Raw genomic sequence first — 22,325 nt, forward strand, 5'->3', positions numbered from 1 at the left:
CCACCCGTTCCCCTTCCTGCTGGGCAGACCAGCTTTCTCATGCCTCTGACCTGTCAGCCACCACTTAGCCCTGCCAGCTCCATGAGGCACTTGTGTAGAGTATCTGTAGTTGTACTGGGATATAGGTAGCTAAAGAGGTCAACTTTATAGTGGAGAGGTCAGAAAAAAACAAAAACAGCCAGGCGGTGGTGGCACAAAGCCTTTAATCCCAGCACTTGGGAGAAAGAGGCAGGTGGATCTCTGTGAGTTTGAGGCCAGCCTGGTCTACAGAGCAAGTTCCAGGACAGGCTCTAAAGCTACAGAGAAACTCTGTCTCAAAAAAAAAAAAATCACCAAATAAACAAAGCCCTCAAATAAGCCTCTGAGCTAAGCTTCATAGAAACAAGATAATATATAGAATGCTGACTGAGAGAGGCAGGGCTTCTCACGTCTTACTGCTGGTTTGACTCTTCTCAGGCAGTATTGCTACACAGCCCCAGCTAGCCCCGAGCTCAGGATCCTCCTGCTCTGCTTCCCAAGTGTTGACTTACAGGCAGGTGCCACCAGGCCTGAGTCTGAGTGTTTCATTTAATTTGATGTGTATGGGTGTTTTGCCTGGATGCGTGTCTGTGCACTATACAGAGGCCAGAAGAAGGCATCAGGTCCCTTGGGACAGACAGTTGTGGGTTCTCTTGAAGAGAGGCCAATTCTCTTAATCATTAAGCCACTTCTCCAGCCCCAAATCTAAATGCTTTTTAAAAATCCAATGGGTCAGACACTGTTGTGTCCATCTTAAGGATGAGCCTTCAAAGGTAGAGAGAGGGCAGGTAACTTGCCCCAGGTTACCCAGCTGGTAATGAATGAAACAGTCAGATCTGGTAGCTCAATGAGTCTAGGCCATGTGGCTAGAGGGAATCTTATAAGGCATCTGGGCAGATGGCCACTGTTAAGTACTGCATGGCTGATGCTTTGAGGGGGCACGTGGGAGGGGTCTTGGGAGACAGAAGTGGACCCCACTCTTACAGGAGAGCGAAGAAACGGCCACAGGCTTTGTGCGCCACCTGTTATCTGGTGGGAAGTGGGAAAGGGGAGCAGCAGAGGCCAGGGAAGCCGAAAACGCAGTGTGCCCGGAGTACCACACAGGATGGCAAGTTTGCTTTGTGTAAATCTGACACAAGCCAGAGTCACCTGAGAAGGAGCCTCAACTGAGAAAACGCCTCCATTAGACTGGCCTGTAGGGTTGTCTGTGGGACATTTTCGTGATTAATGACTGATGTGGAAGGGCCCCATCTACTGTGGTCCGGTCCTAGGGTATATAGGAAACCAAGCTGAGCAAGTCAGGAGCAAGCCAGTACGCAGCTTTCCTCCATGGTGTCTGCTTCGGTTCCTGCCTCCAGTGGCAGGGAAGAGTAAGGTGAAATAAGCCCTTTCCTCCCAAGTTGCTTTGGTGATGGCATTTATGACAGCCATAGGAATACAGGACAAGGCGTGGGAGGTATAGGGAAACAAGGGGAGGGGGCCATGACTGGACCTCAGGCAATAGGAACCAGAGGTTAGCAAAAGAGTGACAAGAAGCAGAACCGCTCATCTCCATGGAGCCATGGTCAGGACAATCTAGTCCAATCGGCACCGAGGAGCATGAGCCATGGTCAGGACAATCTAGTCCAATCGGCACCGAGGAGCATGAGCCATGGTCAGGACAATCTAGTCCAATCGGCACTGAGGAGCATGAGCCATGGTCAGGACAATCTAGTCCAATCGGCACTGAGGAGCATGAGCCATGGTCAGGACAATCTAGTCCAATCGGCACTGAGGAGCATGAGCCATGGTCAGGACAATCTAGTCCAATCGGCACCGAGGAGCATGAGCCATGGTCAGGACAATCTAGTCCAATCAGCACCGAGGAGCATGAGCCATGGTCAGGACAATCTAGTCCAATCAGCACCGAGGAGCATGAGCCATGGTCAGGACAATCTAGTCCAATCGGCACTGAGGAGCATGAGCCATGGTCAGGACAATCTAGTCCAATCGGCACTGAGGAGCATGAGCCATGGTCAGGACAATCTAGTCCAATCAGCACTGAGGAGCATGAGCCATGGTCAGGACAATCTAGTCCAATCAGCACCGAGGAGCATGAGCCATGGTCAGGACAATCTAGTCCAATCAGCACTGAGGAGCATGAGCCATGGTCAGGACAATCTAGTGCAATCAGCACCGAGGAGCATGAGCCATGGTCAGGACAATCTAGTCCAATCAGCACTGAGGAGCATGACTGTGACCTCACGGACACCAAGATCAGCCAATGGAATTGACTTAGACTCAGGATTACTAGATTAAAATGATTACAGAAATCATGACGAGTGACAGCATCTCTGATAGGAAGGAATCCTCAACACAGAAGCCACCAAGCTAAGTAAGTGACCAATTCTGGGGGCTAAAGAAGTTGGAGGAAGCATTGGGAGAACTTTTCCCCCCAGAACTGAAGGGAAGGAAGAAAGATAAAAGGCAGGCAGAGCAGGGGCTTTGGAGTAACAGCAAAGGATTTAGATGGTGGTGTGGGAGAGCAGCCCACGCTGATGGCCAGAGGGAGGAGGACTGGTAATGAGAAGCATAGAACGGAAACGGCCTCCTGCTCCAGGAATCGAGAGTGAGCATGAGATGGACCGATGTGCTAACTCCCAAGCTAGGCTGGGAGTCTGGACTTGCAGGACAAGGACTATGCTGGAAACAGGACTCTACTGGAAAGTTCTTGCTGCACACGCATAAGAACCTGCATCATGTGAAAAGCCAGGCATGAAGGCACATGCCTGTAATCTCAGTCTGGGAGGTGGAGACAGGAGGATCCTGGGGGCTTTCTGACCATCAGGCCTAGTCAATCAGTACGCGCCAGGTTCAGTAAGACCCTGTCTTAGAGAATAGAGTAGAGAGCAATAGAGAAAGACACCTGACATTAATCTCTGTTTTCCATGTGTGTGTGTGTGTACATACACATATGTACACGTTACACGCATGTGCGCGCGCGTGTGTGTGTGTGTGTGCGCACACACACACACACACACACACACACACACCTCCTTAAGACTTTACATGTGTGCCCAACTATGAAAAACAGAGGGCAGGAAGCTAGAGATCCTCTACTGCTTTGTTCTTTCCCCAGCAGAAAAATTATGAGGCCTGTGTGTCTATACTAGAGGCCAGGAGGTGGAAGTTTGGACCAAAGAAAATGGCACAGCTGGGAGCTAGGAAGCTCAGAGAGAGGAAGAGCCTACCACAGGGGGATGGATATGTTAGGCCTGCTCAGAAAGTACCTGATAGAAGAGCCTTGCCTGGTACTGGAAGGAGGGAACACCACACACCTCAGACAACTTATGATGGATGCCCTTGCCTGCTATGCATCCCCAAGAGGGACACCTAGGCTTGTCTGGCTCTCGGTCTCTGTCTCCCCAGCATACCTAACATCCTGTAGTCATCACGGACCTTCCTGGCTCGGAAAAATGCTTGGATCTTCACGATGGAGTCAACCTACCACGGACACAAGAGAACAGGTGACTGAGCGCCGTTCTGCTCACGTGGCCCTCATCTGTGAGTAAAGGCAGGTATGATGGGGCAAACTCACATTCTTCTGGAAGTATCGCAGACGCCTGAGGTATTGCCTCCGGGCTGCCCACATTCGAGCCCAGGCCTGGATCTGAGAGAAAAGGTACTACCTTCAGAGCATCAGACTGAGACCCACGCTCAAACCCCAGCTAATGCAATTGGCTCCAGGGCCACAAGGAGGCAAGAGAATGAGAAAAGTGCTCTGAGGGTCGCTCAAGAGGAAGGAGCCACCCACACCACTACAATTACCTTGATGATAGCATCCATGTTGGCTTTAAAATATTGCAGCCGCTCCTGGTAAGTCTTTCGCTGTCTATAACCCCGCCAGTGAGCCTGCCAAGCAGAAGAGGGAACCCTAGCAGACCTCCCTGGGTTCGAGAGGCCAGGGGCGCAGCTTTACCCTGGGCTCTCTAAGATGCTGTGGTGGTTTGACTGAGAATATCTCCCATAGGCTCAAATCTCTGAATGTTCTTGTTGGAGGTGTGCCACCAAGGATGGGCTTTGCGGTTTTAAAAACCTCACACCAGGTCTGGTCTCACTCTCTCCACCTTGCCTTATGAATCAGATATAAGTTCTCAGTCGCTGCTTCAGAGCTTGCCCGCCTGCCTGCCGCCTGCCTGCCGCCGCCGTGCTTCTGGCCTGATGATCACAGATTAACCCACTGAACTGTAGGCCCCTAGCTAAATGCTTTTCTAAGTTGCCCTAGTCATTGTGTCTCTTCACAGCAATAGAACAGCAACTAAGAGAGAAGGTGTGGAGAAGAGAAATCGGCCCTGTTCTCAAAGGCCTGCAGCGTTAGGAGAAAGACAAGGACTCCGTACCCTGGTACCTCCTCACAGAAACTCAAATAAAAGGCATGGACACCAAAATATGAATAAAACACAAATGTTCACCAGCTTTACCAGAGAATGCACCATGCCCCCAGCCCCTGCTCACCAGAAAATGCATCATGTTCCCAGCCCCCACTCACTGGAGAATGCACCATGCTCCCCATCCCCCACTCGCTAGAGAATGCACCATGTTCCCACACTGCTAGCCCTGACAAAATTCTTCTCTAAAATCATGCTTGCCAAGCAGGTAAGATGACTTAGTAGGAAAAGGTGCTTGTAGTCAAACCTGATATCCAGAGTTCAGTCCCCAGGATCCACATGGTAGAAAGAGAGAGACAACTCCTGTAACTTGTTCTCTGACCTCAGTGTATGTCATGACGTGTGTGTGTGTGTGTGTGTGAATGCGCAAGTGTATATGCTCACACACACCAAACATGTAAATGTAAAATAAAACAAAACATGACTCCAATCTGGATTAGTCAGTGTTGAGAACTGGGGAGATCCAGTGATGGTCAGAGCTTTCAAGAGCAAGTAAAGTCTCAAGGCATCTAGGCTGCCTCACTTGTGAGTCTCACTTTCCCAAAGCTGAGGCAAAAGGTTGGTGGCACTGGGCTGCCTCTGTCTATGTGCATGTGGGCCCTAGTCTGGAATCAGGAGTCTGTGACCTGGGCCACTCCATTACTGAATCATGGGGTCAATGTTGACACCAGCCTCTAATGGGGTGTCACCAAGGGAGCCCCGCCACACCTAGTGACGAAAGCAATTTCCTGCTAACTCCTCACATCCAAGGCATTAACCAAGTGTCTCTATGAAGGCAAAGAATGCTGCAAGGGCTTGGGGAGGGTGCCCGGGCCTTAACCAGAGGGCAGTGGGACAGGAGGCCAACTCCAGAGCCTGAGCTGTCAGGTACTACTGCAGGCTTAGGTCATCTGCCAACCCCCAGCTCCACGTTTCTCCCTTCGGTCCTCTAGTGTTATTATCTACCGTTGTGTCCCTCCTGTCACATCTGATGCCAGCCATACTCCAGTTCTTGAAAGGGAGAGACATGGTCATTCACTTGTAGGTTCTACACCCATCTCCCAACCTTGCCCTGCACGCTGGGGCGTGCTCTGAAGGTACTAGGCAACAGGGATGCTAATTAAACAAAGTCTGCAAAGGGGGTTACACTGGCAGCACCCCAGGGAGTGCTCTGGCTGTCTTCCCAGCTAGTGTCCTGCCCCGGTCACTTGCAGGTCAGCCCCAGAGATGCCACAAGCCATGCATAGGACAGAAGAACTGAATGGAATGCCTACTAACGAGGACAGCACGGCGGCTACCATTCCACAGGAAGGGGACAGACGGACTCCCCGTCTGTCTAGCCCAGGGTCACCCCTCACAATTCTTGTTCCAGGGAAAGTGTTTGAATCTCACTTCACTCTTCCCCTCTTCCCCAGTGCTGATGATGATGCCAATAACTGGTGCTTACTTTCTGCTTCCACTCTGCAAAAACACTCTAGACACTGTCTCACTAAACCGCCCTTGCTACCTTGGAAAGTGGTACTGACATTTGCATTGGTGGGGGGGAGTAAACTGAGGCACAGCTGAGAAAGAATAGCGTAATTACAAGGCCACATGGCTAACAGGCCCCGGAGTTGGGCTTCTAACCACACTAGTCTGGCTCCAGAGTCCACACCTTCCATCACTATTGCTCAGAGGCCCAAGAATTATCCCAATCCCACCCAGGAAAAGGGGGCGGACACCCGGTATCTCCAATCTTCTCAGGCATGGGGAAAAGCCAAAGCTGCCACCTGAATCTTAATGATGGCTGGAAGCAAGGTCCTGAGGAAGTAGGAACACTCAGCAAACTTCTGTCGGACAAGGAAGCCACGGAGGCGAGCCTGAAGCTGGATGACAAAGCCAACATTGGCCTTCCAGAGCAGCTGGCGGTCACGGGCCGCGGAGACCTTGGTGATGACTGACTGTAGAGATAGAAGGTCTTGGGTGGGTAGGAGCCTCTCCCCATGCACAATCCCCCACCAAGGCAGGAACTCTGCCTACCTGAATCTCCTCCCAGGTTAGATGGGAGGTGTTGAGGTGGCAGCTGGGAGGATGCTCCCAGGTCCCCTGGAAGGTCTGAAGATGGAAGTAGTAGGCGGTGCCGTCCTTCATGTCGTGTTGAACCCAGAAGGCTGTGTCCCCTGAATAGAAACTCAAGTGAGCCAAGAGGGCTCAGAGGAGGAAAAGCAGCAGAGAAGGTTAGGCCAGGGCCACTACCAGGACGTCGCTTCTTTGACACTGCTCCTTCCAGGGCCTGCTGGTAGCTGTCAGCACAGTCAGGAACGATCCCTCGGAGAGCCACATTGGGATTCCTCAACACTCGCTCCGTCTGGGCTGCCTTGCCCTCCTTGATGGCCTGATTGATGGCAGCCACACCAAGGGCTGCTGATGGGCACCAGGAGAGAAAAGTCAATCCTCTGGAGTCTCTCCCATGAGCCCTGTCCTGTCCAGTGGGGCTGGATTCAGGAGACACACAGCCGCAATGGCTGGTGGAAGGGATGGGGTGTCAAGGGTGGCACAGTTGTACTTGGGAAGCTGCAGTAGGCAGCTGCACTGAAGAGGAGAAGAGGTGGCCGTTGGGGAAGGGCTTCTGTGGGATGGAAGTTCTAAACTCTTGAGCATTTCTTTTCTACTTGTGTGCCAGGAAATCTACCCTGTGGTCAAAGCACCCTCCTGCATGAATTCTGTCCTGCCCTCTCTCAGCTCAGTGGTTTCAATCAACTTGCCATGAATCTAGACATATCTGGGATGAAGGAATCTTTTTTTAAAAAAATATTTATTTATTTATTATGTATACAATATTCTGTCTTCATGTATGCCTGCAGGCCAGAAGAGGGCACCAGACCTTAGTACAGATGGTTGTGAGCCACCATGTGGTTGCTGGGAATTGAACTCAGGACCTTTGGAAGGGCAGGCAATGCTCTTAACCACTGAGCCATCTCTCCAGCCCCTGGGATGAAGGAATCTTAACTGAGAAAATGCCCCTACTGGATTGGCCTGTAGGCAAGCCTGTGGTATATCTTCTTGATTCATGTGGAAACCCACTGTGGATGTGTTTCCTGTGGACAGGTGGTCCTGGGGTGTATAAGAAAACAATCTGAATAAGCCATGAGGAGCAGGCCCCTAAGCAGCGTCCCCCCCACACCGCCCCATGCCCTCTGCTTTGGTTTCTGCCTCTAGGTTTCTATCTTGAATTCCTGCCCTCACTTCCTCCAATGATGGACTGGGATGTGGAAATCTAAGAATAAACCTTTTCCTCCCCAAGTTGCTCTCAGTCACAGCATTTATTCAGCAATAGAAAGCAAGCTAAAATGCTTTCCATGGCTAACATGAGACGGGGTGGGGCCCCACTCTGCCTTCCCAGTGCCTGGTTGTTTACTTCTCTGAGCTGTGTTTGTGTCCTCATTGGCTCTGGCCACTCCCTGGCGGATCTCCTCCAGCCACAGTACAGCCCCGGGATCTCCTGTCACCTGGAAATTGGAAAAAAAAAAAAAAAAAAAAAAAGAGAAAAACACAAGACCCCAAACTGGTATCTTCAGGCTCCCACAAACCCAGCAGGGAACTAAAGTACATCAGAGCAGTGAGGGAAGGCTCTCTTCTATCTGCCCTGAGGAGTCGTGGCCCCGGGGCCCCCTTGGATGGCTGCCAGGCTCAGAAGGCTCTTTTCTTACTCTGCTTTCAGACTTTGAGCATGGCTCAGCTTGGTCTCAGGGATCTCTTTCATACCCTCAGTGTCCAGCACTTCCTGACAGCCACACCCAGGGACACTTACCCTGCAGCCCTTCCCATCCCCCTCTACCTCAGTCACAGCCCTTAGCCCAATCCTGGTGCTGGCTGTGTATCTCCTGGCTGCACATTTCTAGTCACCAAAAGGTAGCAGGAAGACTGTGCACACAGGCCAAGGAAGCCCGAGCTGGCTATGATCAGCCCAATGCGCTCTTGTCCTAATCAGAAATGGACTCTTACAGAGTTTTTTATTGAGCACTATGTGTCAGGTGCCCACCTACACTTCCTGCAGGTGTGAGCTATCCGGTATTGTTCCTAAGACTTTTCTTATGAATTAGTTTTTCTTTTTCTTTTTCAAGACAGGGTTTCTCTGTAGCTTTGGAGCCTGTCCTGGAACTAGCTCTGTAAATCAGGCTGGCCTCGAACTCACAGAGATCTGCCTGCCTCTGTCTCACAAGTATTGCAATTAAAGGCGTGCGCCACCACTTCCCAGCATGAATTAGTTTTTTTTTTAAAAAAATATTTATTTACTTATTATGTATACAATATTCTGTCTGCATGTATTCCTGCAGGCCAGAAGAGGGCACCAGACTTCATTACAGATGGTTGTGAGCCACCATGTGGTTGCTGGGAATTGAACTCAGGACCTTTGGAAGAGCAGGCAATGCTCTTACCTCTGAGACATCTCTCCAGTCCCCATGAATTAGTTTTTTAAAAGGACTTTATTTTTAGTTAGGTGTCTAGGTATGTATGTATCCGTGTGGAGGTGTATACATGTGAATGAATGCAAGCGCCCCAAGAAGGTACTGGATCCCCTGTATCTGGGGTTGTGAACCTCCTGATGTGGGTGTTGGGAACTGAACTCAGACTCTGTCCAGAATCAAGCACTCTTAACCGCGGAGTCAGCTCTTCGGCTTCATGAATCAGGACTTGCGAGGCATATCAAGCAAACTTGGCACAAAGTAAAAACTCAATAAATGTTGGCTAGTACTCCTGCCACGGCACTTACTCAAACTCAACAATTGTGAGATAAGCTTGTTGCTGTCACAGGTTTGCAGGGCCACAGCAGCACAGGGAGGCCGGGTGATGCTGCAGGACGCAAGCTCACCCGCTCGGGGCCCCAGGTCTCAACCTCATTCTGCTGCCACAAACCTCAGCGTGTGTCAGTTCAAATCCCTGCTCCATTCTTAGCTCACTGGACTTGCCCCACGAAGCGCAAGGGCAGAGGATGCAGCGTTTTACAGATAAGTACACACACCCCAGGGATACTCAAGATCAGGTGTCGTTGGGGATCAGAGTGGGGAGTCCAGGCACCTGATTCCCAGGCCTGCTCTTTTCCCAAGTCCACATTTTGTCATGACAATCAAATCCTGCCTGTGCCTCGCCTGGTTCAGAGTCTGTATCCCCCAGTTTCAGAGTGCATGCTGGGCACCGCTCTGGCCAAGGCTGAGCCTTTCGCTCTAGAGTCTAACCCAGCCATCTTTTTCTAACCTTACCTTGGCTTTCTTCCTCTTGGCTGCCACGAGGAGGAGATGATACCGAGGAGCAACGTGAAGGCTGACATCTTCCAAGCCAGCTGCTGGAAGCAGCAGAGCAGACAGAGTCTTCTCAGGATAGCCCTGATCCAGAGCCTCATTGATAAGGCTGATGGCGAGGACCTCTGAGGAAGACATCTGGATGAGCGGCAGCCCCAAACTCAAGACTACAGGAAAGGCTGTCTGAGGGGCACTCACGATCCGTTTCTTCCTGAACCTGCGCATTGACCTCGCACACTGCGGCTTGCAGGTCATTCCAACTCAGGAAGGCTCTGTCCGTCTCTCTTAGCTTTTGCACCTTCACCAGGGCATCAAAGTAACTAGCAGCGGAGAGGAGGAGCAGCGTGAGCGGCGGTGGGAGCAGCGTGCGGACACAGCTATGGCTGGTCTTTCCCAGGCCACCGTCTTCTCCCCTTACAGACAGTTCCAAGCCCACAGTGTGGCGCACGGAGCTCAAGCTTTAGCCCCCTTCCCTCCGTACTCTCACCCCAGACCTCAGCCACTCAAGCCTTTCATGACTTATATTTAATCCCAAAGGTCTATTTCCATCTCTCACAGGCCTGGGGGACTGCTGAGGAACTCATCCTGAACGCCAGGCAGGGTCTCATCTGAACTCCTCTTTCCCCCAGTCTGTGTTTGTGCCCCAGCCTGTCCCTTCTGGATAAACATCTGTTGAGTCATCTCCTGCTGCCACCAAGTCCTGTCAATTCTGCTTTCAGAATACACTCACATGCAGGCACTTTCTTCCCAGTCCTGCCGCTCTGCCCTGGCCCAGGCCTGTGCCAGAGTCTCAGCATAGCCAGAATGATCTTGGTAAAGCAGGTCAGAAGGTTTCCTTCCTTGTTGAACACCCCAGAGCTTCCTTCCATGCTTGAGGACATGGGCTGCTCTGTTAGCCCACTCTGTCTGGCTACTCTGGCTTCCTGGTAGTCTTTGCTTTTAGTTTTTTTGAACACTGGGATGTTAAACCCAGAGCCTCAGACATGCCATGCAAGCTCTTCCCAAGCTCGTCCTGACATCCTGAGTGCACCTAGGACACTCTCCTGTCCTGAAGAGCAGCGTGGGAAGAACTCAGGCTCCTTAGGTCCTTCTCTGCATGAACTTCCTCACTGTGTGACTAGGAAAGCTCCCCGCCCCCACCGCCCCCGTCTCCTTTGGCTTGGACCCATCCAATCATGACTCCTGCTTGTGTGTATGCTTGCTGAGAGCAGAGATCTGGTTTAGTCACTGTTTTCAACACCTAGAATGGCAGGCATCTGGCAGTGTGTAGTCACTCAAACCTTCCCCCCCTAAAAAATGGAAAGGAAACGGGATGACCATGTGCTCCTCACTGGGGAAGAAACATAGGAGGGGCAATTGTGAACAGAACTAGGGGGATAGGGCCAAGAACGGGCATCAGACAGAAGACTACCGTCCAGCGTCAGCCACACTCATGCTGTCCCTTCACTTCTGACATGTGGCTAAAGCCCCCTCACTCACCGCTGAGCATTTTCTTCTTCTACCTGGGCCAGGCCAGTAGCAGGGTTCACCAGACTGGTCCAGAAGGCACAGGTATCTCTGGCTTCCAGAGCACGGTTAATGAGAACCACAGCTGAGAGCATCTCCACAGCCACAAAGAGCTCCTCCTGGCCCAGCTCCTACAGAGGAGAGAGTTGGGAGGAGCTGGGGGACTGTGGAGCCTGCCTGCCCCGAGTTCTCCAACATCCATCTCCACAACACCATTCATGCTCAACACCTGGGACACACTCATTCACCAACATTTATATCTGGGATGTTTACTGTGAACACAATCACAAAGACCATACATGGTGCCGTCTTATTCCACACAAGCCAAATGAGGTAGGTACCATTAATAACCCCGCTTCCCAGCCAAGCCCATAGCTAACAATACGGGTTAAATGGAGCTAGCTGCCTGACTGGAGCCCACACTCAACATGTGCCTTCTGCCAACAGCCTTCCATCCCGTCATATCAAGAAGCGCATGAAGCCAGTTGTAGGGATGAATCCCTGTGGTACTCAGGAGGCAGAGGCAAGAACATCAGCTACATAATAAGGTCAAGGCCAGCATGAGCTATGTAAGATGCTCAAAAAGTCAAAAAGGACAGAGAGGGAACAGAACTGAACACCACGAGGCCCTGGCCCCATTTTCCAACCCACTTTCCTTCTGCTGCCTTTTCCTGGAGCGGAGCTGCAAACAACAACGATGGCTAAAGCTTCCTTGCGAGGCGCTCCTCTGAGCACATCTGCTAACTCATAAAGTCCTTGAAGCAATGCTATGAGGTTGGGACCATTTATAAAGAAACCGAGAAGCAGAGAAAGTAAATGAACCATCAGTGTCACATAGCTAAGAAGTAGCAGAGCGAGATTTGAACTCAAGCCTCTCAACTCCATAACCTCCAGCACCATGCTTTCACCCCTTATATTTCTGGGGTGCTCTCCTGTTCCTCAGCTGCTATCACTGTACCCCTGCCAAAGACGGTGCTGCGTGCAGGATGTTTTTGAAGTAGGTGTTCTGTGAACACCTGCTGTTGGGGGATCAGGAAGCCTTCCCAGACTTCCTCTAGCACTGCTTGGTTTATTTTCCTGGTCACCACCTTCCTTCATCATTAACTCTTCCTCCCCACCTCTGCCTGGCCCTCGGGTGACCTCTAACTCCCGCAGCCGACATGATGACTCTATGTGAAGCTCAAGCCTTGCTATCAGAAGGGCTGTGTGGACAGGAGTGAGGTGGGGCAGCCTTGCGGTTACAGCAAGCCCTGCCAGTCAGCGGGACAGGCAAGTGTTCAGTCTGCGACCCTCTCCTTACCAGCACCTACCTGGCAGGGCTGCAGTCCGTGCTGAGAGTGTGCGCCACTACTGGCTGCCATGATGCTCCTGGGAAGCAGCCCTGCCTCCTAATTTCTGGCCATTCTCCTAGCTGCTTGGGACCCCAGGACTTACCCCCTGCTGCTGCTTCTGGAGCACAGCCAGCTCCTGCTGGTACACAGCAGAGGCAAAGGGGTACACTCGGGGCAGCTGGGCTTCAGGGCACATGAGCTTCTTCACAGTGTCTGTGGCCACGCCCCTCTCGATGGCTCTGTTGATTCTCCACACAGCCTGGAGCACTACCGGGGAGGACAGCAAGAAAGTGTCCGTTGTCTCAGCTGTCCTTACCAAACAGGCTCTGCTGGGGAACGGCTTTGTAACACTTCTAGAAAGTCAATCTACTAGATTCAGAATGCACCCCTAAAGGTTCCACAGGAAAGGCGGATGGGGCGCTTTAAAAGAGAGGCTCTGGTCAAATGGTGGTGGTGCACTCCTTTAATCTCAGCACTTGAGAGGCAGAGGAAGACAGAGCTCTGGGAATCTGAGCCCAGCTGGGTCTATTTAGTTCCAGGACAGCCAGGGCTACAGGGAAATCCTGTCTTAAAAAACAGACGGTGGTGGTGGGGGTTTGTGAAAGGCAACGTGCTGGGCCCAGGAGTTGCATAGCTCAGAATGCAGCAGAAAGTGGCTGTCCCAGCAGCAGTGAGCACAAGACTGACAGCTGGCAATGGCGCAAAACTAAGATGAAGTCAGTCAAAGGGCTCTGGGGACCAAACCTTAGTGACAGTGCAGAGAAATATAGAGCCAGCTCCATTTACACTACAGTGGGTGGAGGAAGCTAAAAGGGGCCATGGCACACAAGTGTGGTTAGAGTTTACATACTCTGGGGCCAGTAAGATGCCAGCAGAAATGGACACTCGCCTCAGGAAGCACATAATCTCTGGGGGAGGGATAAGGACACCAGAAGACCAACAGTGCCCAGCTGCAGGGGCCGCGCTAGAAGGGCTCCCACCCCAGGGTGACGGCAGTGTTGAGGAGGAGCAAGCAAACGACTTCACAGAGAAGCCTTGGAGACAGCTGGGCAGACGTTTCCACCTGCTTGACGGAGGAAATGTCATTCAGAGGCCCAGAGCACTGGGAAGGAAGCAAGGACGAACTCAGCTGCACTGGGTGAAGCGGGAGCTGAAAAGCAAGAGAACACCTGGGAGGCCTCAGCTGCCAGGTCCAGGGATGGAACCAAAGTGTAGGATGAAGAATGAAAGAGCCGGGCTGGGGAGATGGCTCAGCAGCTAAGAACACTTGCTGCTCTTGTGAGGGTGGTTTAGTTCCTAGTGCCCACACAGGGGTACATACTCATTTAAAACTCAGTTCCAGGCCTCTACTTCTGGCCTCCATAGGCAATGCATGCACACGGTACAAACATACATGCAAGTATATACTTATAGACTTAAATATATAAAAAGCAAAATTAAATAAAACTTTTTTGTTGTTTGTTTTTCAAGACAGGATTTCTCTGTGTAGTCCTTGCTGTTCTGGAACTTGCTCTGGAACCATGCTGGCCTCCAACCCACAAAGGTCCACGTGCCTCTGCCTCCTGAGTGCTGGGATTAAAGGTGTGCGCCACCACCACCCAGTATAAATAAATCTTAAAAAAAAAAAAAAAGAATGGGGGGGGGTGCTGGAGAGATGGCTCAGTGGTTAAGAGCACTGGCTGCTCTTTCAGAGGACCCAGGTTCAATTCCCAGCACCCATATGGCAGCTCACAACTGTCTCTAACCCCAGTTCTTGAGGATCTGACACACTCACCCATGCACATTCAATAAAATTAAAAAAATAAAATAAAAAGAATGTAAGAGGCAGTTGAGCCTGGTGGTGGTGGTGCACGCCTTTAATCCCAGCACTTGGAAGGCAGAGGTAGGCGGATCTCTGTGAGTTCGAGGCCAGCCTGGTCTTCAAGAGCTAGTTCCAGGACAGGCTCCAAAGCTACAGAGAAAACAAACAAACAAACAAGAATATAAGAGGCAGCTGGGTGTGGGGCCTCACACCTGTGACAGCAGCACTCAGGGTGAGCACGCGCACATGTGTGTGTGAGAGGCAAGAGTGTCACATTGTGCTCCAGGGCAGCTTGAGCTACAGTACGATCCTATCTCAGAAAACAGCAAACCAAGAAGGAGAGCTGAAGCTTTTCTGCTGAGAGATCAGCACAAGATCCCAGGAATGAAGCTGGGCCACACGGCAGGTGGCAGCCAGGAGCAGTCTGGGGGAGGATGCAGTTACTCAGAGGTAAATAGTGACTGAAGACCTCAAACCTGACAAAGAGGCAAAACTACAGACCCTATAGCTGGCCCCAGGCCTAACGATCTTCACTCATACCTTGAATTAGTATTGTATAAAATTTTTTGTTTTAATTTTTTTAGGTTTCCTTTATCATCTATGTAACATTATTCTGCCTGCAGGTTGTGTGTGTACCACGTGTCTCATGCCTGCAGAGGTCAGAAAAGGCCTCAAATCTAGTTTGGATCCCCTGGAACTGGAGTTACAGATAATTGTGGGACACCATGCGGGTACTAAGAACTGAACTCTCTGCAAGAGCAACAAGTGCTCTTAACCACTGAGCTTTCTCTCCAGTCCTACATACAATGTTCTTTTAAAGGACACTGAATTAGAAACTGTTTTCCTTACCTGAGAAATCACATTTCAGAAGCCAAAGAAATATAAATAGGCAGAAACAATATTATAGGTGAACTCCCCAGAAGAAGTCTAGTCCAAGTTGGCAGCAAGACATCATTATCTTTCATTTGATGTGTCCCTCCGGGGGGTGCAGAGGGCAGAGAATATGAAGGGTCAAGTCCCTTGTTAGGCTTGGAAAGAGACAGGAGTTTGCCTTATCCAATCCATATATCAGAAATGGGGCAAGATACACTACCAAGAGCCAGCAGCGCCCAAGGCCCCTGGAGACAACTTACTGGCTTGCTCTCGATCGCCCTTCTCATTAGCCGCAGCCACCCCAGCCTGGATCTCCTCCTTTTCTAGAAGCCTCGCCAGGCCCAGCTCCTGCAAGAGAGCAGAGGTGCAGTGGAAGAGCTCCCAGGCCATGCATGTGCATTAGGGGCTGCCAGGACTCAGTCCTGCCCTCCCTTCAGGTAAAAGGACCTGGCCTACCTATCTCTAGTACTCTATCTTTATTACCATTATTTTCAACCAGCATACATCTAAAATAACAACAGACTAGGTGCAAGTATAAATAACATCAAACAGAAAGTCAACGCATTAAGGGCTGGAGAGATGGCTCCCTGGTCAAAGTGTTTCCTATGTAAGCAAGAGGACTGGAGTTTGGATCTCCAGAACCCACGCAAGTTTTGCCTATAATTCCAGCCTTAGATGCAGAGATGGGGTGATCAAGTTGGTTAGTGAGACTGGCCATATTGGTGAGCTCTGGGCTCAATTAAGAGTCTGCTTCAGTGACTAAGGTGGAGGAGGAGTGGTTTCAGATGATTCTCGGCATCAACTTTGGGCCTCTTATGCACATCCTCACACACACCGCAAGCTCACACATTGGCCCTCCCCCATGTGAACACACATACAGACAAACACTCATACCAGAGACACATACACATGAAAAATGTGGGAGCGGTCAAAGCATTGCAAAGAAAGTTAATTAGTCAAGACCCCAAGTCAGCAATGAGAAGCAGGCCTGGTCCTTGCCTCTCAGTCTGAGGGACTCTAAGCAGACCAGACACCTGGTCCACTGTGCTTTGGGGGGTGAGTCAACCATTTAAACAAGGAGTCAGTGATGATATGCACACGAGGCCATTTCCCACCCTATCGGCAGACAAATGCTAGGCAGAGCCTGACCTGTGACTTCTGTGCTCTGTCTGAACTCAGCTGTTCCAGGTACCAGTCAGCCAAATCTCTTCTCACCCCTTGCAGGGCCAGGACAGGGTCTTGAAGGGCCTCGAGCAAGGCCCTGGGGCTCTGTCTCTCTAGAGCATCATCAACAACTTCCAGAGCTCCTTGGACTGAAAAACAGCACAACCCCAGGTGTGGGAAGTCCACTTCTTACCATCCCCAGCCAGACCCGGGAATCTGCCTTCTTTCTGCCTCCCCAAAGTCACCTCTATCCTTGACCTCTGACACGGAGAGCTCAGGAGGCCCAGCCTACGTCTTCCTCTTGGTCTTCATAGCCCTCCCGTCTCACTGCTCCAGACCCCAAGAATACCCTGATCCTAGCAGGCAAATGTCCTCTTGTTGTGAGCCTTTGGGTGGCCCCTCTGTCCACCATCTTCCCTGTCCCATCAATCCTCACACTCTTTTCTTTCTTCCTGTTTCCTTTTATTTTGAGAAGGCCTCACAGTCTGGCTCTGTGAACTCTTGAGTGCTTCATCTTCCTGCCTTAGCTTCCTGACTGCTGGAATCCCAGGTGTGTGGTACTCCCAGCTACATTTCCTTCCTGAAGGACCCTAATCCAAATATCCACCCCCAGCATGGGGAGCTGAAAGACCTGTCCATTTGCCCATCTTTGTAATTTTCCATTCCCACAGGAGCTCTCTGATATGAACCTCTTTGTTGTGGCCAGAGGAGAGGGTGTATACTCCCTGGACTGTGATCTTTCCCTAGGGCAGATCTGGCTCACATAAGGCCATGGAGCTTATTAAATCAGCCATCTCCAAGTTTTTTGTTTGTTTTTTTGAGACAGGGTTTCTGTAGCTTTTGGAGCCTGCCCTGAATGAGCTGACAAGACCAGGCTGGCCTTGAACTCACAGAGATCCGCCTGCCAGGTTCTCCCAGTCACCTCTTACCATTGGCAAGGTTGATGTGGCCCTGGATCTCTGCCTGGGTGAGGCAGGACTCATAGATGTCCTGTTCTTGACCATCATCCTGCAAAAGCAAGATGCAGAAAGAGACGTGGAGACAGTGCGATCGTCCTCCCTATCCCGTCACACGCACTTCTGTAGTAGACCAAGGGCCAGGCCCAAAGATCTTAGGGTTTTGAGGAGAACATGGGTCTCACTCCTGGCAATAAGAGCTAAGCCAATCAGCCTGTGGGCTCCCCAGTCATCTCAGGCTTCATTCCAGAGCCACTTCAGCCATCTAGACTCTTCTCCAGTCTTGTTCACTAGACAGCACTTCATGCTCCTCTTTTGCTTCTCTAAACTCACGGGAGGATCTTTGGAACTCAAGACAGGACAGACTGCAGTCCTAGTTCCACTTGAGACCCCTAGGTCTCTCAACTTAGCGGCAACTATATCCCAAATGTACATCCTTACATGGTTCCTGGCATTGGCAGCCTTCTCCACCTTGGCTAGGGCCAGCAGCTCTTGGTAGACAGCTGCCAAAGGTTCCCGAATATTCCCCAGAAGAGCATTTGGATTCTTCAAGGCAGCCAGAGTGTCCTTCACCAGCCCTCGCTCCACTGCATCATTGATGGCAAGAACAGCTGCATGGACTTGGAGGGTAAGAGAACAAGGTCAAGAAGCCAGAAAGGACCCAGACCAGAGCACAGCCAGAACACAGTCAGGGCGCAGCCAGGACGCAGTCAGCGCACAGCCAGAGCACAGCCAGAGCACAACCAGAGCACAGCCAGAGCACAACCAGAGCACAGCCAGGGCCCAGCCAGGACACAGCCAGGGCCCAGACCAGAGCACAACCAGAGCACAGCCAGAGCACAGCCAGGACGCAGTCAGGGTGCAGCCAGGGCACAGCCAGGGCACAGCCAGAGCACAGCCATGGCCCAGACCAGAGCACAGCCAGGGCACAGCCAGGGCACAGCCAGGGCCCAGAGCACAGCCAGGGCACAGCCAGGGCCCAGACCAGAGCACAACCAGAGCACAGCCAGGGTGCAGCCAGGGCCCAGACCAGGGCACAGCCAGGACCCAGCCATGGCCCAGACCAGAGCACAGCCAGAGCACAGCCAGGGCGCAGCCAGGGCCCAGACCAGAGCACAACCAGAGCACAGCCAGGGCGCAGCCAGGGCCCAGACCAGAGCACAACCAGAGCACAGCCAGAGCACAGCTAGGGCACAGCCAGGGCGCAGACCAGAGCACAGCCAGGGTACAGCCAGGGCACAGTCAGGGCACAGCCAGGGCACAGCCAGGGCGCAGACCAGAGCACAGCCAGGGCACAGTTAGAGCACAGCCAGAGCACAGCCAGGGCACAGTCAGAGCACAGCCAGGGCACAGTTAGAGCACAGCCAGAGCACAGCCAGAGCACAGTCAGGGCACAGCCAGAGCACAGCCAGGGCACAGCCAGAGCACAGCCAGGGCGCAGCCAGCGCACAACCAGCTGTAGCACCAGTGAGCCTGACCTATCTGCTTGTGGATATAAGAGATGCCAGAGCCCATCCAAAGGCTATGAGGCTTGTTGTCATCCCATCCCACATCCCGTTCCCTGTCCCAACCCTGCCCCATGATCCCATGTCCTACTCTAGGGCAAAGCCCTACCTGCAGCCTCATCGGCTGAAAACTCATTAGCCAGGATGCCGCCGATCTTGCTGAAGGCTGGTAACTGGAGGCCATATTTGGCCAGTTCAGAGGCGATGTTGCTGAGTTCCTCAGCTGCAATAGTACCAGAGGTGTTCTTCATTATGCTCAGAATCCCCATGTCCTTGCTTAGTCTATGGCTAAGAGGAAGGAGCTGGCTTACCTGTGAATTTCACTTTCCCATACAGGTCATGGATCTGAGGGGCCAATCCCAGCCGGAAGAGGAAGAGACTGGGAAGAATGGAAGGCATCAGAACATGCTGGAATCTACTGATTGCCTCACCTTGTCCACGACAGGTGTGTGAAATTACATGGAGACCAGAGGTGAAGAGCACTGAGTGCCTGCCCTCAAGTCACTCAAGCAGACAGAGCTCCAAAACAGAAACAAGACACCACAGGAGTCTGTAACTGTGATGGCTCCACAGAGAACACAGGGCATGGGACCCGAGATGGAAGATTACAGCACAGCTGTGGAGGCCAGGAGTGGAGGCAAAGAAGGGCATGGGAGGGAAGGCATGAAGAGATGACACAGTGGGCACAGGAACCGGACAGTTCCAGTCTATGATTACGCCAACTGGTATACCTGCCCGAGAGTAGCTTTTCCTGCTTGCTGTAAGTGGCTTGCACGTGATACTCTTGATGGGTCCTGGTTCTGATTCATTCATATCCCAGTCACAAACTAAGGACTTTATCCTGCTCTTCCTTCATTACAAGGCTCATGTGTCCTTAGTCACAAACTAAGGACTTTATCCTGCTCTTCCTTCATTACAAGGCTCATGTGTCCTTAGTCACAAACTAAGGACTTTATCCTGCTCTTCCTTCATTTACAAGGCTCATTTACAAGGGCACATTACATACAAATGTGCCCACAAACATACACATGAATGTAAGCACCCACGCAGACCTAAAATCTCACCCACCCCAAAATTGCTAATTTGGCTACCCTCCCTCTTTTCTATATTTATTGCTATTAACTGATTCATCTATTAATTGATCTACCTAGAGCAGTGGTTCCCAATCTGTGTGTTGTGACTCCTTTAGGGGTTGAATGACCCTCTCACAGGGGTCACCTAAGATGAACAAAAACCACAGATACTTATAATTCATAACAGTAGCAAAATTACAGTTACAAAGTAGCAACAAAATAATTTCATGGTCAGGGGTCACCACAACATGAGGAACTGTATTAAAGGGCCACAGCATTAGGAACATTGAGAACCACTGCCCTAGAAGAACCCGACTGACTAAAGTCAGGGGTGTCTCACCTGAGCGCATGAATGCAGTAGATCACCCGAGGCATATTCTTTTTGTCATAGATGTCTGTGGTCTCTGGGAGGAAGATCTAGAGGAGAAACCAGACAGTTGCTGTACATCGGGAAGGACAGCACAGAGGAAGGCAGTGCAGTAAGGCTTTCAAGCTGGCATGAGACAGGAGGCTCAGGCTGAGCAATGCATCTCTCTCCAATCAGAGCTGTGAGCACCAACAGCCCTGGCTTCTAAGTCATTTCTATAACCAACCCCATTCAGTCCAATGTAAAAAAGGCTTACTAAGCCAAGGCACAGCCAGTCCCACAGTCACAGAGTGTCCAGGGTTAGCTGACCACTAGATGAGCCCTCGGGGGCTATAGGATGCAGGCTGTAGTCACCAGGAAAAACCGGCCCCAGACACTCAGCCTCCATGAGCCTAGTCCTTGGCCCTAGATTTCCAACACGTACATGAAGTGCTTAGGAGTTGACCATGCTCCTAGGGAGGGCCCAACGAGGCATGCATTGCCAAGGTCCATAGAGGCCTTTGAACTGTAAAAGCCCCTTTAAGAACTGAAACCTGAGTGTACATCCTACACTACATTCAGCTTAATGAGGGCCCAAAGCCAGAGAGGTCCCAGTCGCTCCAAGACAACATATCCCTCCATTGCTTCTCCCACCAAAATGCATGTCTCTTTGGCTTTTTTTTAAATTTAGATTTATTTCCCTTATGTGCACAAGTGTTTTGCCTACATGTATTTATGTGCACCACATGCCTGCCTGGCACCTGCAGAGATCAGGAGGGGAATAGTGGTCCTTGGAACTGGGGTGCACATTGAACCTGGAGCCTCTGCAAGTACAGTAAGTACACTTAACCTTTAAGTCACCTCTCTGGTCCCTCCTCCACTCTTTTTGAAATGAGGTCTCACTGTGTAACCCAAGTTACCATCAAATCTGAACACACAGGCCCTGCCAGGAAACTCCTAATCCTTACCCTCCCTATTCTGGAAGCAGAGATGCACCAGGAAGCTCAGTTTTTTGCCTTTTGTTTTTGTTTGTTTGTTTGAGACAGTGTTTCCCTGTGTAACAGCTTTTTTCCAGGGTCTCACATGCTGAGCAAGGGCTCTACCACTGAGCTATGTCCCAGTCCTAAACTGTCTTTTTCTTTTCCTATTAAGTTTTTTTTTTTTTAAAATATTTATTTATTTATTATGTATACAATATTCTGTCTGTGTGTATGTCTGCAGTCCAGAAGAGGGCACCAGACCTCGTTACAGATGGTTGTGAGCCACCATGTGGTTGCCGGGAATTGAACTCAGGACCTTTGGAAGAGCAGGCAATGCTCTTAACCACTGAGCCATCTCTCCAGCCCCCCTATTAAGTTTTTTTAAAATGTGTATATGGGTGTTTTGTCTGCATGTATGTTTGTGTATCAAGTGTGCCTGGTTCCCATAGAGAGCAGAAGACAGCATGGGATCTCTCTGACTGGAATTACAGATAGTTGTAAACCACTGTGTGAGGACTGGGAATCAAAGCCAAGTTCTGGAAGAACGTTCAGTGCTCTCAACCATTAAGCCACCTCTTTAGCTCCTTTTTCTTTCTTTCTTTTAATTATTTTTTATTTATGTATGTGTGTGCGCTTGTCTGTATGGGTACCATCTGTATGCAACTATCCACTGAGACCAAAATAGGGCACTAGATACCCTGGAACTGGAGTTACAGTCAGTTGTGAGCTACCTGATATAGGGGCTGGGAATTGAGTCTGAACCCTCTGCAAGAGGAGTTGTACTCTTAACGCTTCTGCCCCCCCCCCCTTTCTTCCTTCCTTCCTTCTTTCTTTCTTTTTTTTTTTTTTTGAGACTAGGTCTCTATATGTAGCTCTGGCTGGACCAGAGCTCACTAGGTAGACCAGACTGGCTTTGAGTTCACAAAGATCTGCCTGCTTCTGCCTCCCAAGGGCTAGGATTAAAGGCCTGTGCCACCAGGACAAGACTTTCTCCTTTTGTTGAAAAGGGTTCACTATATAATGCAGGCTGGCCTCAATCTCACAATCTCACCACCTCAGCTTCTTCCCAGGTGCTGGGATTATAGAT

At 50.9% G+C, this 22,325-nt stretch overlaps 1 protein-coding gene across 2 annotated transcripts in view; it reads right to left on the reverse strand.

The window, feature by feature from the left end:
* Positions 1 to 22,325, reverse strand: part of Iqgap3 (IQ motif containing GTPase activating protein 3) — a 44,679-nt gene that overhangs the window by 14,339 nt on the left and 8,015 nt on the right. For both annotated transcript variants that reach the window (XM_087897376.1, XM_087897377.1), the window contains 18 exons: positions 20,253 to 20,329; positions 19,151 to 19,218; positions 18,949 to 19,062; positions 17,776 to 17,954; positions 17,308 to 17,386; positions 16,364 to 16,527; positions 15,475 to 15,562; positions 12,644 to 12,807; positions 11,183 to 11,340; positions 9,902 to 10,023; positions 9,665 to 9,828; positions 7,822 to 7,912; positions 6,660 to 6,827; positions 6,444 to 6,583; positions 6,194 to 6,364; positions 3,826 to 3,909; positions 3,596 to 3,667; positions 3,432 to 3,501 (listed from right to left, as the gene is read on the reverse strand). In XM_087897376.1, coding sequence (XP_087753502.1) covers positions 3,432 to 3,501; positions 3,596 to 3,667; positions 3,826 to 3,909; positions 6,194 to 6,364; positions 6,444 to 6,583; positions 6,660 to 6,827; positions 7,822 to 7,912; positions 9,665 to 9,828; positions 9,902 to 10,023; positions 11,183 to 11,340; positions 12,644 to 12,807; positions 15,475 to 15,562; positions 16,364 to 16,527; positions 17,308 to 17,386; positions 17,776 to 17,954; positions 18,949 to 19,062; positions 19,151 to 19,218; positions 20,253 to 20,329 — 2,173 coding nt within the window. The remainder of the gene's footprint in view (positions 1 to 3,431; positions 3,502 to 3,595; positions 3,668 to 3,825; positions 3,910 to 6,193; positions 6,365 to 6,443; positions 6,584 to 6,659; positions 6,828 to 7,821; positions 7,913 to 9,664; positions 9,829 to 9,901; positions 10,024 to 11,182; positions 11,341 to 12,643; positions 12,808 to 15,474; positions 15,563 to 16,363; positions 16,528 to 17,307; positions 17,387 to 17,775; positions 17,955 to 18,948; positions 19,063 to 19,150; positions 19,219 to 20,252; positions 20,330 to 22,325) is intronic.

Source organism: Myodes glareolus, chromosome 17, assembly GCF_982192425.1.
Source record: "Myodes glareolus chromosome 17, mMyoGla1.1, whole genome shotgun sequence".
NCBI classification, from domain to species: Eukaryota; Metazoa; Chordata; class Mammalia; order Rodentia; family Cricetidae; genus Myodes; species Myodes glareolus.